This window comes from Harpia harpyja, chromosome 9 (genome assembly GCF_026419915.1).
Source record: "Harpia harpyja isolate bHarHar1 chromosome 9, bHarHar1 primary haplotype, whole genome shotgun sequence".
NCBI lineage: Eukaryota > Metazoa > Chordata > Aves > Accipitriformes > Accipitridae > Harpia > Harpia harpyja.
The window spans coordinates 43,714,901-43,732,482 of NC_068948.1; the positions used below are offsets into that span (position 1 = coordinate 43,714,901).

General features: G+C 38.9%; 1 protein-coding gene across 2 annotated transcripts in view; it reads left to right on the forward strand.

The window, feature by feature from the left end:
- The window catches only part of TAOK3 (TAO kinase 3), a 95,603-nt gene that overhangs the window by 33,883 nt on the left and 44,138 nt on the right, over positions 1-17,582 (forward strand). For both annotated transcript variants that reach the window (XM_052798237.1, XM_052798238.1), the window contains exons 2-7: positions 7,837-7,935; positions 9,190-9,400; positions 13,495-13,566; positions 14,585-14,686; positions 15,154-15,199; positions 16,153-16,249. In XM_052798237.1, the coding sequence (XP_052654197.1) occupies positions 9,281-9,400; positions 13,495-13,566; positions 14,585-14,686; positions 15,154-15,199; positions 16,153-16,249 (437 nt within the window). In that variant the 5' untranslated portion in view covers positions 7,837-7,935; positions 9,190-9,280. The remainder of the gene's footprint in view (positions 1-7,836; positions 7,936-9,189; positions 9,401-13,494; positions 13,567-14,584; positions 14,687-15,153; positions 15,200-16,152; positions 16,250-17,582) is intronic.

The following is a 17,582-nucleotide window of genomic DNA, read 5'->3' on the forward strand; positions in this document are numbered from 1 at the left end:
GAAAATAGGGAGGCAATTTCCTCAATTTCATGACCCATCTGTGATGTTTTAGAGATGTTTTGATGAGAAGATCTGATGAAATTTATATTTCTCTGTATGCTGTTTGGGCTTATGTACATTAGGATTTAAAATTATTCATTTATCTTTCCTCCCTTCCAGATGTACTACTGAATTATTTCAAGTGTGCCATGATGAAATACTATGAAATGTTTTTCAGAGCAAGAAGCCTTTTTCTTTCCTTTTTTTTTTTAACTATACAAGGTTTATTTAATGACTCAAAGTTCTTAATCTTGCCAAATAAACCTGCAAAACCATAATAATACACTCTAGATTGTAAGATAAAATACAGGTTCTGGTCCAAGAAATGTAATAGTGTTAATTACCCTTAAACAAAATAAGGACATACATATTTTCATTAAATTGTTTTAAATTTAACTGGAAAATTATTGGCAAGCATCACCCAGTGTCTCTTGCTGTGAAGTTTTGCCTTTTCATTACGTATCTGTTGTGAAGAACGATGCTGTTTGACTTCTTAAAATAAAGCCCAGGCTTTACCCCATGATCTTGGGTAACTACAGTTAGACGTGTTTAGCAAAGCGAAGTGAAGGTAAAGGGCTTGCCTTTTGCCTGTAAGAGACAAGTTCCAGGTACTAAGAAATGCTATCATACCTTTTATTTCAGTTCATTCTTAAAATGCCACTTGCAGAGAAGATTTGGGAGGTACTAGCTTGTTTGCTACTTTTGATGACTCTGCCAATTGGGCTGATCACCTGAGTTTTTAACTCATTCATAGTTTCCTCACAATTTTGTCATTAAAACATCATGTGATTTTTTTTTTTTTTTTTTGACAGCTGCAAAATTTTCAAAATGCTAAAGCATCTGCAGCAGGATAGTCACAAGCATGTCTTTTAAAGTCATTTGCTGAATTTTGAGCTATGTGGATATTAGGGAAAGGCTGCCTGATACTAACTTTGTTGTTACAGATGTTCCTAGGTTCCTTGAAGAGGAAAAAAAAAAAAAAAACCCACACAAACAAAAACCTCAACTTTTGCTTTATGGACAATAGCAAAGGAGGGCTGTTCCTGGCAGTAGTTTTGGGGCTCAGTTGAGGAACCTGTCTAAAAAGAGGCACCTGAATTTTGAGCTGGAGTGCTATCTGACACCACATTTCCTTTTCTTTCTGCTGTTCCCATACTGTGAACATAGCAGATAATGTTGTAAATATTTCTGGTTCATAGGTAATGAAAATACTAGAGTTGTATAAAGTCCTTAATAAATAAGTGGTGTTCTTTGTTATGCATCCAAGGGGAAAAAAAGGTCACAGAATGGTCTATAGGAACATGTTATTGGGGAAGACTATGTTGATTGTCAGGTTTCTTTACCTGCTTTCATAGAGGTTTGTGGATATAGAGGGGTGGTTACTATAGAGAAAAATTACAGAAGCCCTTTTTAAGCTGGGTTTAATACTTCAGAAGGGCTACACAGTGCTCAAAAGTAGGTGTGAGATTAAGGACTATGTTTGTGTTGACCTAAATGAGTGTATCAAGTATCTCAGATGTGTGCCTTCTCATTCTGTTCCTGCTTTTTTTAAACAACCTTCGATGAAAATGTAAAAAGCAAAACTAAAATTAAGCATGCTGTTTCACAGGTGTTAAAATTCAGTGTGGTTTCATGAAGCAAGTTGCAGTAGGACTAATAGTGCTGGTCTGTATGGAAACATTCACTGAGTCATGAACTTTGGGTCAGGTGCAGAGAAAAGATGGCACTTCGCCTTTGAACAGTAGGTTTGGAAGAGGATGTTGCTTTCAGAATAACTGTTACCCCTATTTTCTGCTAACCTGTGATACAGCTTATGTCCAGAAAGGTTGGCTAAACTTCCTGGAACATAAGCATGGTGTCAGAATTTGGGGTGTCAATGGTTGCAACTCTTTATGGTGCACGCTGCTGCGTGCATTTGTCTGTAATCGCTGCAGTCCTGTGTGTTGTGTTTAGCTCCCAGGGTATCTCGGCAGCACGATTCAGAGTAATGTTACTTTTAGGAAAATTAGAGGATCAGTGTAATTTTTACCTTGTATATCATGCTTTTCCATAGGGTGTTCATAAACAAGAATATAAATTAGTTTTGGGTTTTTGGGGGTTGTTTGTGGTTTTGTTTTTTGGGGGGTTTTTGGTTTTTGGTTTTGGTTTTTTTTTTTTGGAGGCTTGTGGTTACTGTCTGGCGGCAGGTCATGATAGACCAGTGCTATAGGTGCCGCTAGTTTCTCATTTCAGTGCCTAATCATCATTCTGCAATTATTGAAACTTAATACATCAGCCATAAGGTCTTTTTGGAGAGCAAGAAGGAAGACAGTGTATAGATATTTTTTGATGCATTTGCGTTTTATAATATCTCTAAACTTCCTGCAGTAGCTAGTGTGTCTTTGCCAGTAGGACTTCCAGTGAATGCAACTGGTAGTGATTCCTTTGGAAGGCTGGCATGTTGCTTGACTTCATGCTTGTTGAAACATTCCCTATGACTAAAACTAATTGTTTGTTTCTTGACTTTAAGCCCCCTGGTTTTATGTTTTTATTTTTTTCATAAGTTTCTTGTCCTACTCTTGACACCTAAATACTAGTCATAGAGGAGTTGCAAATGGAACAATGTTTCCTTTAAAACTACTGCTTCTAATCAGGAAAAAAAGTTGCTTCAATGAAGGTATGTATCTACAATAAGACCCGCAAGTTACTAGGTTAATTTCATATCCTGGGGCACTATGCAGTGATCACCTTAGTCAGTAAAGTTCTGATTCAGGGGATTTTATTAGCATGAGTAATCTTGTTAACTCTAAATGACCTGATGCGCGTGTGAACACTGGAGAATACTGAACCAAAGCATGTGTGTGTCAGGATGATATTCAAAGTGGACTGCTGAGCTGAATACTTGACAAAGAAAAATTCTTGCAGTTCTTTTTAGAAGTTGTAGGTAGTGAAGAGCTGTGATTGCATCCAAATATTATGCAAATGTTAATAAAAATGGTGTGTGTAATTTGACTTGAATGTTCTGGGAATTTATTTCTTTGAAAAGCAGAGCAAGAAAGGTAGTGTTTGAGGAACTAGCGTATGAGTCTCAGCTGCTAACCATATGACTAGGCACCTTTTGTGCTTATGTTCTGGTTACATTACCTAGCTTTCCTAGCAGACTGTGTCCTGATTCCTGAACGTGGTCCCCCTGCTGTATGCCCTCAGGGAGTGCTGTCCTGATATCTACAGAGCATTTTCGAATGCTCAAAAATATTTTTCTTTGCTACTGAAGGTCACTGAGTACCTTCCATTTCTGTTACGTACAAATTAGATCATTTCACTTCTTAGAAATTTGCAGAAAGGACGTGAGAGGACTTGCTGCTTGTGCAAAGTGAAATCTTTTCTGAGTTATCTTGGAATCAGTGATGAATTTAAGTAAAAAAAAGGCTGTAGTACCGTTTCTTTTTGTATACACTGTCAGTAAACTCGTAAGTAGCTTGAATTTATATACCAGATATGTCTATCTGACTGTTTTAAGCATTAAAATAAACCAAGTGCTAATAATACTAGGAAAAAACACAGGTTACTTTTGGTTACATAATGTTAGCTGGAAAAGTAATTCGTGACAATCAAAGAAATGACACTTGAAAAGCTTAAAATATGGAGGTTTAGGAGTCTTTCTCAAAAAGCCAAAGTACCTGCTTCTGCAAAGTAGTGGACTGTTCATCCTAGGTTGTGGTCTGCATGTGAGAGAATTAGCTGCAAAAGCACGGGATGAAGTGTTTGTGTGTGGCCTTGCTAGCTAGCCATATGTAGCAATTAAAGGAAGAAGAAAAGCTCCTACTTCTTAAAAACAACGACAACAACAAAACCCAAACCCAAAATCAAACAAACAATATAAATTTATGTGTGAGGACTGCAGTGGAACTTTAGCATGTGCCTACTTTGAGCTCAAAAGGTTTCTTATTCGGGACAGTTTTTATCGACTGAGTTTATCTGAGAATTTCCTTCTTAATGTTGTCTTCCAGATTTTTGGAGATTTTGTAGAGACTGAAGTGGAGACAGGAGACTCTATGTGTTTGTCATTCTTGGAAAAAGAATTCTGGTGTAAAATTATTCCCCCAAAAATATTAATCTAAAAATGAATGCATGAGCCATGTCACGTTGCTCCTCCTATGAGTGGAATCTGCTGCTGTTCCACCCTGTTTCCTGTAGTTTGTTTTTCTGCTTGAAGTGGAAAACTTTGTCCTTGTTTTGGGAAGTACCGTGGTGTAGTTACCAACTAAAATTAATTTTATATATTTCTGTACTCATTTGAAAGGGGCCTATAGTGTTGTGAGATGCAAGTCAAGCTGTGTTTTACAAGCCACACACTTGCACTTTATGGGAGTGCAATTGAGATGCTTGTAGGGTGTGGAAACCCTGCCGTGTGTATTGAATGTGCTGTGAGCTAAGGGTGCTGGGCGGGTTGCCAGTTGTTTAGTGAACTTGACAAAGGAAGAAGTAAATATCTTAACTCTTCTGATACTGTGCTCTGTGAAGACACCTCATTAGCAGTTACAGAAATTGAGTTCTCAAGTATAACTATCTCCTTATAGATGGATGTAGTTTTAGATCCATGGAATACTTGCAAATGTGGGTAGTTTAGCTCTTCTTAAAAGCACTTTCAGTTATGTTTTGTTGCTTCCTTTATATTCAGATCAAGGTCTTTTCTGTTGTTACTAATATAGCGCCTGGCGGTCTTAATTGGTAGCAAGAGAATTTTTGTGCAAACATATGTAGCAAAAGCAGTAATGCATGCTTTTAAAATGTGAGGGTTGCTTATGATTGAGGAAACTTTGCTTTTCTTTAAACTGTTGGGGGAGAAAACCCCACTTGTTTGCTTTAGTAGTGAGACTAGTTACAGCATTATCCAGGGTCCAGTCTATGAGTAGTCTGCAGGATGCGTCTCTAGTTCATCGTTCCTTGTTCATAGGCAATAGCACACTGCTATCTGCTTCCTTACTCTCTACCCATAGAGAGTTCCCATACTCTCTACCACGATCTTCTGGTGAAACTCCATGATGAAACCTGCTGTCGTCTTGCCCCAGCCACTAAAAGCAGCAGGTTATTGTGCCATTTAGCGTAAGTGAGGAGTAGCAAATCCTTGAAACACTGTGATGAGATGGCAGGGGGCCAGAACTACAGCAATAACTACCCACTCCATCGAGAGGGATTCGCTTAGTCTGGATTGCATTCCTGAGTTTGTGTTTGAAGGGTGGGAGAGGAGGGGAGTAGTACAGCAAACTGGTCTAAGCAGAATTGCTTTACTGGTTTAAGAACATAATCATCTTCCGTGCAGTTTTCAAGGCAGTTCTTCAGCATTTCACTCTCTCTTCGGGCGCTTCTGTGCTGGGCAGTCCACAGGTCGCATCGCGCATTTCCCATAAAAGAACTGAATTTTAAAGTAACTAGTGATTTTGCTTTTCTCTGCCTGTGACATTACTGGGAAACAGAGACATTGCCATATGGATGCATCCAAAGTAACACTGGTTCCCTAATTGTGGCTGGAATAGTTGTAGGCCTTTAAAAAGCAATTTTCTTTATGGTTTTCATAATATGTTCTGTAACTTTCATTGGAGAACTTTTTTCTCAGAGAACCTTTTAAATATTTTTCTTAGTGTCATTTCTGATGCTGAATTTACTCTCAAGAATTCATCCTATTTTTCTAGCCCCTTACAGTATTTCAGAAATGGGGCACAAGCAGTTTTTGCTCCAAGGCAGGGATTTTTCACTAGTAACTGTTGATTGAGAGCTTTAATTTCTAGCTAGGCAGTTTGAGGCATCTCCAAATGGCCTTGTGTGAACAAAATGCTGATCTCACAAGCTCTGAAAATCTTGAGTCACTTGTCACTTCTGTAAGTCACCGCCAGTGTGATTAATGCTGTTTTCATTTGAGGTCTTCAGAGCATGTCTCAAATGCTGCTTTAGGTGTGCTTTTTGAAGGATGAAAAGTAGAAATCTGGCTTCTCGTAGAAATTGTTTATTGATGTGCTAATTCAGTATTTTGGTAACTGAAAGAACTTGCTTAAATTGACCATAGCTTGAACTTGAGCTTTTCTACTAATGGCATTCGATTCCCATGATGCTCTGCCATTGTTTAAACCGTCTTTCTTCCAGTCTTAGTGTGTGAGGGAGAGAGTTGTAATATTAAGAATTTGTGACCTTGCCAGCTTACCTCAAAGTGGTGTGATTTGTATCTTTTCTGTTTTACGCTGTCCCGCGCCAGAATTGCATATCTAGCGCTGTAATGTGGTCATGCAAAGGATTCTCAGTGTTTGTTCCAGGAGGCACTGCAGGCACTATGGGATCATATGGAGCAGTTGGTGATCATGTTCAAATCAACAGGACTCAAGTTACTCTTGATACACTTTCCATCCTAAGTTTTTTCTGATAATCATTACTGGAAAATAATAGTCCTGCTGAGAAGATTTACTTATTGTACAGCTTCACTATTTATGTCAGTCCTAATTGGAGACTGACGTTATTACTTGGGGCTTAACTTTAAGTATTGAGATCTAGTTTCCCATTTCAAATACTAGTTCATCCTTGAATATTAGAGCTGCACAGACTTTGTTTATGGCAGAGAAGTTCATTTGACTAGAGATGGATAAATTGTTTTCTTCGTCAGTTTTTTTTTATTGTTCTAAAGCCAAATGGATTTTTCACTTGGCTGAAGAATGCCAGACCTGAAATACTGCATTCTTTGCCCCTGTCTGCAGGCATGTAATAAATATAGCACCTTTGGGTGAGGCCAATCAGCTGAGAATGAATAATCATTTCATTCATCTGGCTTTTGTCATTTGTTTATATTTGAAATTTTTTTTTAAACTAAATATTGCAGAACCTTTTTCTGGAGCTCTTCAAATAGCTTTTTAACAGCTCAGTAGTATTGCCATGTGTAGAGAACAGTAGACAAAAATACCATTTTTTGGTAATGTTAGCTACTAGGAAAGAATACTTCTGCTCATATTTTTTCCTAATAAATGAGAAGATGAGTTAGCTTGTTTGTCATTAATTCAGGTGTATATTAATTCAGATTTTGGCAATGTAAGTATTGTAGTATGCTTTACTTGGAAGCTTTTCTACTGTGGATGTGGCTACATGATAACCTTTTCTATGAAAGCAAGCTAATTTCAAGCTCTCTATGTGTTTGACTCCGCTGAGAGGACAGCTGTGGCTGTTTGGGGGTGTTGCTACACTGGTAGGAATGAGTGACTGCAGTGAGTTGCATCCTTAACTGTGAGCAATCTAGACCTGATTTCAGCTGATGGGTCTAACTGGTTGCCCTCCTTTTTTCATCTTTTCATTGCTCATTCTCTCCCCAGTGGAATCCAACAATGTTTGACTTATTAATGCCTAGGACTTTCTTTGAAGTCTTGTGTGTCATCAGGTATAACATACTGAGCTAAGTAATAGACTCAGCTTTGTGAGCTTTGTCCTTTTTATAGGCAATCTAAAAAGTGTAGTCTGAGAGCAAACTTCTATGCTCCCCTGTGTCCCAGCAAGCTTAAGAGTCTTTGTAAAAGTCAAAGAACTTGGCATTTAACCTCTTTTCCTGGTTTCCTATCTTATAATGATACATAGCAAGCCCAAAGGCCATAGAACACAGGAAGTGCATTATTTCACCTAAAGAGACACCATTACCATTCACAGCCAGTATTCCTTTTAACTGTGCTTTCAAGTGGTTCCTTGATAGTCCGTGATCTTTTCTAGATGTAGTATTTTTGTGTATTAGAATAAGGTTTAAAACTTAAAATACTCTTTCTAGTTACTAATATTTGTTTTCCTTTGCAGAATAAGAGACCGCATAGAGTCTGGGGGGACGAGAGCACAGGACAATGCTGCTGAAAGGAATCTGAGCCACAGAGCATGCTTTGTGCCACAGTTACCCAGGTATGCTCCAGCAGAGTACTTTGTGCACCTCTAATGAACAGCAGTTTGTTGTGCTTGTTGCTCCATTACTTATCATCCGGAGCCAAGGAGACTGTCTCAGCCCCAGACCAAAATTATGCCCTGCCTACATCATTCCATCTGGATGGCACTTGCAGTCTGAAACCTTCTAAAGCCTTTTATGTGTGTTTTAGTTTTAATTTTATCCAATTGCTAAATTTCAGCTGGTCTCTCTTTAAATGTTACACTGGTTTATATCATGAGGTAGGCTGAACATTTTAATGTATGTTTTCAGAAGTCTCTTTCTTTTATGCACAGGGAAGATGTGGCCTCAATAAATGAGGTGCTGAACTACGAATCTGGAAGTAGTTTTGAGACTTGCTCCAGACTGTTAGAAACTGCTCCAGTTGACTCACCTGTAGATAATCTGCTGGGTTTCAGAAGTCAAAAGCAGATGGGTAGGGGCATCCATCATTGCTTTGCACACCAGTGTCCAAGGAACCAATGCAATTTTTTCAGGATGTTTTGATAGGAAATGTGAAACTTTCTGATGGTGGGGGTTTTTTGGGTTTGGGGTTGGTTTTTTTCCATAAATTTTGGGGATGAGTATTTAAGATCTTCATTTAAGTGCAGCTCAGTTCTGCGCTGTCTAATTATATGCTTATGCTAAAGAAAGATGTTAAAGAGGTATAGATCTGCCTTACATGACGGAGTCTAGGATCTTTCAAAAGCAATTCTGTGACCTGGGAGCCATCACAATCCAACAGCACTAGCTGCCTTACAGCTCTGAAAAATAAATAAATAAATCGTATATTGTGAAGTGTTTCCGTGGAATAGAAGCTAACTTTTCTATTGGCACCAGCTGGCAAGCGGGAGTAGAGAAACAAAGCAAACAAACAGCAGAGAAAAGTAGGAGGAACAATGGTGATAGTCTAAAAACTGACACATTAGGAGACCAGCATGAAGAATAACAAATTCATATCACAGGATGTTTTGCATAGCAACAGGACTCTTGTCTTCAAGTGGACTTTAGTGTAACTGCAGCACTTGCTTCCTGTATGAGATAAAGAGCTGTTGTACTCTGAATGCATTTTAATCTCTATATCTAAATTGGACTAATAATTAAAAAGAATTAGCTGAAGGAAACGATAGTGAAGTCTATTGCTCCTGAAAGTATTTCCTCTTGTTTTGCTGTCAGAGGAGCGAGAACAGAAATGTGTGTAAAGGAAACATATTAAAGATGAACTTTTTCACCAGGTGCTGAATGCTGTCTACAAACTACTTTGTCGATGAAGGAAGAAATTGATTGGAAATTGAAAGCGCGAACTAGTTTGTAATACTGTTCAACATGCGCAAAGGGGTGCCAAAGGACCCAGAAATAGCTGACCTGTTCTACAAAGATGATCCTGAAGAAATATTTGTGGGTTTACATGAAATTGGACATGGAAGTTTTGGAGCAGTTTACTTTGTAAGTATAGTTCTTTACCTCCTTTTTGAAAAACAGAACCATTTTAAGTGGCATTTTAGAGTTTTTCAGCATCTGTAAAAGGGAGCGTCCTTTGAGCTCTTAGTGCTCTGTGTGTATTAGCTTTCTCATAACACATCTCAAAAATAAGTGTCTCCAGAGCACTCCTGAGCTCTTTACTGTTACAGCTGTATTTATAGTAGCAGTTGACTATAGTCTTAATAGTGTACCTAACCATTCACGTTAAGTATATGGTATCTTGTGCTGTCTGATGCTCAGTGTTGAATTTAAGCAGTTGGAAATTAATTTGCCAAACTGGCATTTCAAGATACTCTACTTGGTGCTTATATGCTTGTAAATCATTGCAAATTAATAGATCTAGTGAATTAATGATTCAAAATGCGTTTGGAGTTAAAAGCTACTTTTGTTAATGAATTGGTATTGTGGCTGCTTGGGTAAAGATACCATGGAAGTCACATCAAATTGCATTCGGGGTTTTGAATGATTTCTCTGCTGCTCTGATAATCTAGGAGTTAGAAATGTCTTTGAAATACCATTTTGTTTTGCTACCCTCTTTGTCCCCATGTTCATCTCATAACATACTATCTTCAATAGCAAATGCTTATATGACAAAAGCAAAGAGAAAGTCCTAAAAGGAATGAGAATTCAAGTGGGAAGGATGTGTTGCATTAATTGATAAAGTCAAGAGAATTTAATCTGGAAAGTGAGAAGAATAGTGCTTTTACCATTAGTATCAAAGCAAGCCAAATCCAAGATACTGGATTTGGAAATAATTATAATCCAGTCACTATCAGTGAAACTAAAATAGAATTCACTATGAAAAAAATCAGTCAAAGACAGATTAAAGCTGCTTGGTAGCGTGGCCTGCCACTCCAGAAGATCAAGTTCACTAGAACTGAGATTTCTGAATATCAAACATTAAAGTATTTAGACAAGTACCCTTACATCTGTAACTCCAGAACCTGGCAGTAGCTAGCATGAATTATTTGCAATCACTCCAATTCACTGTTTATAGTTGTGTACAGTGATGGAGTTGTTGTTGGAACTGTTGTTAGAACAGGAGAGTAGCCTGATATTTTGTGCCAGATAAGCAGTGCATGCGTGTTTTGAGGGATAATGGTATAATTCCTCAATGCATACTCTGGTAGTAATGATACAGGGTGGGGGGGGGTGTCTGCCATGGGGCTTGTCAACAGTGGGGCAGGCACTTTTAGATGTTGGAGTAAGTGACAGGTAGGTGAAAGCATAATGTTAAATGTACTATATGTGTAAGAGGATGAGGCTGTAAAACTTACAATACATGTTGATCCACTCCAGAAGAGGAGCAAGCATGGGAGTAGGGCGGTCCTACCCAGTGCTTTTCAAAACCAAAGGGAAAGGATGCATGGTATGCTTTAGGGTAAAGATGAAATAGTGAAGGTGCCACCTTTATCATTCAGTTTTGGTGTTCAGAAGTTCCTCATACTTCCAGGGGAAAAGCGTGAGGAGTGTTGCACATCCAGTCTACCAGGCAGGCTTACAACTGAGATGTCGCTACGGTTAGGTAAAAGACTTGCGATTCCCTGATGCTTCTTTTCCTCCTTTCCCTGCAAGCTTTATTTAACTGGTCTGTGCTTTAAAAACATCGGAGGGTTTAGCCAGACTGCAGCTTCTTGCAATATCCTAGCAGCAGCAGCATCCTCCAAGCTTGATGGTGATTGCTGTCGTACCTGTAGTAATACTACTGTAGTAACATAGTAATTAGATGCATTGCCACTTTTCTGTGGTTCGTCCGCACTTCTTTGGCACTGTTTGAAACTTAAGGTTTCCTTCCTGTTGCATGAAGTACTTGGCATCCAGTAAATTGTTCTTCAGAGTCTTTGCCCTGTCCTGCTGTGTATGTAAGTCACAAGCAGGAACTCACCTGTTTGCAATTTTCAGTGCACAGTAGCCTGGGATCCATCTGTTCACCTGAGGAAGGCCTCTAGCTATACCCTGCTTTGCATGGGTCATGCTAGAGCTTTTCCCTACCACGCAGGGGATGCTGTGCATCTTTGTTTTGTTTTTCCTCCTTTTAAAAGCTTTTGTAGCCTGTCTTACATCGTGATTCTTATGCATCTTGGAGTAAGGCAGGGGCCGAGAATAAGATCTCAGATCATCATGGCAAGATTCGAGGGATCCTGACATGCTTGGTATCAAAAGAGGAGAATAGGTCAAAAAAACTTAGAAGGAACAAGGCTTTCTAAGTCATCCAAAAGAATGGGGAAGAGATTTCAGATACATAAAAAGGGGCAGGGCGTGGATTGTTATGCTGTTGCTGTATCTCTTTGACCTTTTTGTTTAAATTGGTACTGACACTACTACAAACAGCAAATACATTGATCAGTATCTTGTCACTGTTGTTATTGTGGATTAATATGATTATTCTAGTATAAACTTCAATTTAAGCTCAATTTTTGCAAGCTGTTTTGTTTTCCAATATACTATTGGCAAAGCTTGGCAAGACAATTTGAAATTTATTTTCTTGCTTGAAAGAAATGATACTTCATATATCAGAAGGCTAAGAAAAAGTATATTGCTTCTCACAAGGTTTTAAAGTTGATGCTAACTTGACTTGAAATCAACTAAGTTGATTTTGCACTTCAGAAGTATAGTTTTCATCAAAAACAACCTACTTATATCCATGTTAGAAACACGAAAAGTGATAAAGCAGATGAGGGCAGTGTGAAGAAGGTTTTGTAAGCAAAATGTGCTTGTTTTCTGCCAAGCTTTTCACTAAATATCTACAAGTATGGCCAAAACCACTTCAGCAAGTGGATATTTCTGTCAAGTGTGCTTGTATAGCCCTTTAAGTTATTTCAGCCAGGAGGATCCCAAGCGCTTGGTACAGCAAGAACTTGACCCACAACTGTGAGAACATGGCAGTGTGCCATTCAGCAAAAGATTATGGCTGAAATGAGAGATACCATGTTCACGTGAAGATACTTGGAATTAATGTAACAGACACAAATAATTGGAAATTTCTTTAGAACACTAGCATTAATTCATCTATTTGAGTAAAATACTCTTGATCTTTTATGTGCTGAATCAGGATTAGGAAGGGTTTTGCCTTATCCAAAAGTTACTTGTTTTCAGCTTTCTCTAACTTACTTGAGGAGGAGTGTGTGCTGTGAAGAGTCTAAGTGTGTCAACTCGCTTTAGTAATTCCTATGGTCTATTGGTTCACCCAACATAATTTTTCTTTGAAGTCACTGTATGCCTCATGAAATGTCTTTCGTTAATATGTTACTTGAAAGTATTGTACTCATCCTCTCAAGCAGTTGAAAGAAGGATTTACCACATTTAGCTTCTATTGTATTCTAAGCTTTTAACTGTCCTTTTGTCCCAAAAATGGTAAATGCTTGGAGGTACAGGGATTTCAACAACTCTTTTAAGACTAAAACCTTCAAGTTTTCTGTCCTTAACATGCAGAAATGATGGCAGTGGCAATCCAGGCAAGTAGAGCTCTTTCTAAAACTGAGTTTTCAGCCTCCAGTTGCAGAAAAGTAGAATTTTGATGACTGAGTAATATTCATTGCAAAACTGAGATCCAGCGCAGTGAAAGGAAGGTTGCTTTTTTTTTAATTGAGATAAACTCCAGAATGAAGCATCTTCTTGAAACTGGAAATTGAAATAGCTGTTTAAGAATATCAGTGTTGTATTGGGGTTTTGGATGAAATTACAGAGGTTTTGACACACCTCTTTATTTGTTTCTTTGGAAGACATTTTTCCAAAGGTTCATCTAAAACTTTTTTTACTGCAATTCCAATAAAACTGTATTTTGTGTGTTCTCAGTAGGTGCAATATTGGGCCTTGGTTTGCATATCAATACAGAGGTAGCAAGTGCAGTAAGGGCTGAGGGAGGAACAGTGGATATGGAAAAAGTGTCGTAAGAGTTGTCTGGTAAATCTTATCACAAGGAAGATGTCTCTGAAGTGTAGGAGCTTGCGAGGTTGCGATATAGGAGAAAAAAGCTTGCGTTTGCCAAAGGCACAACTCACTCCATGGGGAGGAAGAAAATGAAACTTTTTCAATCTATTTCTTTCTCCCTACTCCAGGCTACAAATTCCCACACTAATGAGGTGGTGGCAGTCAAGAAAATGTCCTATAGTGGAAAGCAAACGAATGAGGTAAGATGAATAAAGACATTTCTGCATGCAGAAGCTGTTGCAACCATAATGTAAATCTGAACAGTGAAATTAGCTGCATATTTCATTTGACCCTAGCAGTCCAGCTTTTTAATGCAGTAGCTGTTGCTCACTTCTGTAGGAAGCATGGAGGTTTGAGGAGGGAAAATGAGTTTATGCAAATTCTGACAAATAGTTCAGTTTAAGGAGGTGAACGGGAATTCAGAATGCTTGTATGGTGGTTATTTCAGTAATAATTCCAGTAATAACTGCATTAAGAGCACACTGGCTACTGGAGCCATAACCACAACTCTTTGAGGTGTTGACTGAAATGTATAGCTGACTTGAAACACTTTTCAGGATCTGTAACCTAAAATTGCATAGACCTTGTATTCAGAATATCAGTCTCACTTCAGTTGTTGCTTGTTCGTTGTATCTCTTATTTTTGTGTTGCGGTGCTTTGAACTTGGATTGACTCTGTTCATTTGGATTGGTGCGTTGACATGCATGTTTGTTAAGAGGAAACAGGGATGTTTTAAACACATTTTTTCCTTGCTTACCTGTTGGTCTCCCACATGTGCTGAGGTCTTCCAAATGTCAGTGGCTTTGTGCTGCATTACAGAAGGAAGCAAACAGCTAACTGCTGCTATCTCTAACATGTATTATACGTGGTATTGTCTCTTGAGGCAGGTGAGTTTGTTACTAAGTTTGAGACCACTGGACAGTTCAATATGCAAAACGGTAGCAATGCTTGAACTAAAATGTGTTGCAATTAAAATGAGGAAAAAAATATTTTTACAATCATCAAGCTGTTTAAATATGTCTTGGGAAGTCTCAGTGCAATAGGGATCCAGACAACTGATGTACAGTTGTGCTTTTGCAACTATGACACTTACCATCTTCACATTGTAAAATGGTTTTATGGTTGCTTTTCAGACTGTAGTTACAGGTGTGGTGTATGAGAGTATGTAGGGGATTAAGCAGAGAAATATATTTATACCTTTTTGCCTTTTTTTGTTAGAAATGGCAGGATATCATCAAAGAAGTCAAGTTTCTACAACAGCTGAAGCACCCCAACACCATAGAGTATAAGGGCTGTTACCTGAAAGAGCATACGGCATGGGTGAGTGAGTGATGTGGCATTCAGAGGTCTTCATGAGCAGAAAATGTACAGTACAGCAATCAAATATTCAGTACATGCAGTGTCTTTACATGTAGCAGTATTCATCCCATGCTGCCTGTAGTCCCTTTCATATGAAGAAGCTTCCAGGTAATTTTAAGGGAATAGATATTTAGGATATTGCAACAAATCCCTGCTTCTCTGTGTTCATGCAGATTAAACAGTTATTGTGGAACATCCTCTACAGTATCTCCCCACGAACTTCTGAGTGCCTAAACCTTCTTCACAACAATGAAAGATGTCTTGACGTTGCTGGAATATTTGGAGCATTTTATTTTGTTCATCGCTTATTGCATTTCTTGCACCTTCAAGTTTTATTTGCTTCTGTTGTTACTCAGCCATTCAAGTAGTAACTGTTTGTGGGGGAGTGTCTACCCTATTATTCAAAAGCATTCTTTTTTTTCTTGCAGTTGGTTATGGAGTACTGTTTAGGATCAGCTTCTGATTTGCTAGAGGGTAAGTTTCATATAGTCTTTGATTTTTCTTTTTGCTAGTGCCCTTTCTGAGTACAGTGGGAGGTTGTTTTTTCACAGACTGGTACTTTGCAGATGGTAGAGGCGGTCTGTCTATACTACTCCATTCTGTAGCTAGAATGCCAGTGTTTGTGATGCCAAGGGTAAGCTGAGACTTTCCCACGAGGCCAGTGCTACGTATAGTTGGCATGCACATTTATGTGTTGTAAACTGAAGGTGTAAATGTATATAGCTATGTTTCTGTAATTTGTGCCTTCTTGATGACTGAAGCAGACTGCTTGTTTTCTGAATTTCCATAACAAAAACCTGCAGAGATCACCTTTGTCCTTGCCTTGCAGTTTGTAGGAATAATTACAGATGGTTTTATAGAACAAGAGACTGATATGACCTCAAAACTAGAACAGCAGCACCTGCAGAGGCATAGGGAATCTAAGCTGAAGTTTGTAAAAACTAGTACTTCTTGTGGGCCATATCTTTTGTATATAAGATATGGTCAGCCAAAGGCATATGCTGGTCATATTTAGGGATATATGGAAAGTGCTTTGGGGCATCTCTTTGTAGCAGGTATTCCTCGTTTTCCTGTTTTTGGCTCTTTGGGGGAAAAAACTGGGAAGTTTTCCTTGCTAAGGACCAAACGAGAATTTCAAATATATGTGGCAAGCTGCACTCAGGCATATCTCCTGGTATTAACAGTAACTGTTGGCCCTAGCAGGAATGTGAAGAAAAATGTGGTTTCCTATGATGTGAAATACATGCACAGGCTGTGCATAAACTCTGAGCTGCTAATGGCCATCAAGCCACAGGAAACTAGTACAGTGAAGATGATGTTTACCCCATAGCTGGCAAAATTGGTGGTGATCCTTCTCTTTAAAAACACTGTCTCGGGAAAAGATCACACTTACCTTCTTATGGTTTTTTTTGAATTTTTTTCTGTAGTTCACAAGAAACCACTTCAGGAAGTGGAGATTGCTGCCATCACCCACGGTGCCTTGCAGGGGCTGGCCTACCTGCACTCTCACTGTAAGATTCATAGGTAAGGCTAGAGCTTGGTGCTGCTAGATGCCCTTCCATCTTCCACTCTCTGGAGTCTGAAAATTGCTTTGCTGTGTTTAAGCAATGTTGGTTGTCGTGGTTTAACCCCAGCCAGCAACTAAACACCACGCAGCCGCTCACTCACTCCCCCCCCCCCCAGTGGGATGGGGGAGAAAATTGGGAAAAGAAGCAAAACCCGTGGGTTGAGATAAGAACGGTTTAATAGAGCAGAAAAGAAGAAACTAATAATGATAATGATAACACTAATAAAATGACAACAGCAATAATGAAAGGATTGGAATGTACAAATGATACGCAGTGCAATTGCTCACCACCCGCCGACCGACACCCAGCCAGTCCCCCGAGCGGCGAATCCCTGCCCCCCACTTCCCCGTTTCTGTACTGGATGGGACGTCACATGGTATGGAATACACCGTTGGCCAGTTTGGGTCAGGTGCCCTGGCTGTGTCCTGTGCCAACTTCTTGTGCCCCTCCAGCTTTCTCACTGGCTGGGCATGAGAAGCTGAAAAATCCTTGACATTAGTCTAAACACTACTGAGCAACAACTGAAAACATCAGTGTTATCAGCATTCTTCGCTCTGAACTCAAAACATAGCACTGTACCAGCTACTAGGAAGACAGTTAACTCTATCCCAGCTGAAACCAGGACATTGGTAAAGGTTATTCTACCAAAATTTTCTCTAGTGAACATGTCAGTACTACTGTCAGGGTAGATACATAAATAAAAGCTGTTAGCTGTTAAGGAGTGCATTTATTTGGTTGAAATAATTTCATGTGGCTATATCCTGTGCTGAATTCTCTTCCATGTTAGCAATTTTTGTCTGCAGATCCTGGTAACAAAGAATAAACAAAGTGGAGTGATAGAGCTAGACTATTTTTAAGATTAGACATTGTGACAGTTTTTTATGTATGAGTAAGTAAAACTTCATGCTTTCAGAAATCAGTCAATGAAAGCATAAGTCAAGGGTAAAACTACCTTGGGAGAAATCAGAGCACACAGGCAGAGGAAGATGTTGTAACAGGCTGCTCGTGGATTCCGCTCCTAGATCTGTCTTTCGTAATGTGGTATTTTTCAGGAGTTTGGATTTTTTGACTCATTTGTCAACAGTGTTGCGTGTTCTTATTATAAGGGTTTTTTTGTCTTAATTTTGGATGCTACTAGTATGTCAGGAACTTGTGAAATGGGTGAGAACTAGATTAGTGTAATGAGTGGGGAGTCATCAGAATGAGGGAACTTGAGACTAATTTATGGGGCTAAAAGCCTCTTCGTAGTTTACTGGCAAGTTTGAGACAGCAAATTGGTATATCTGAGG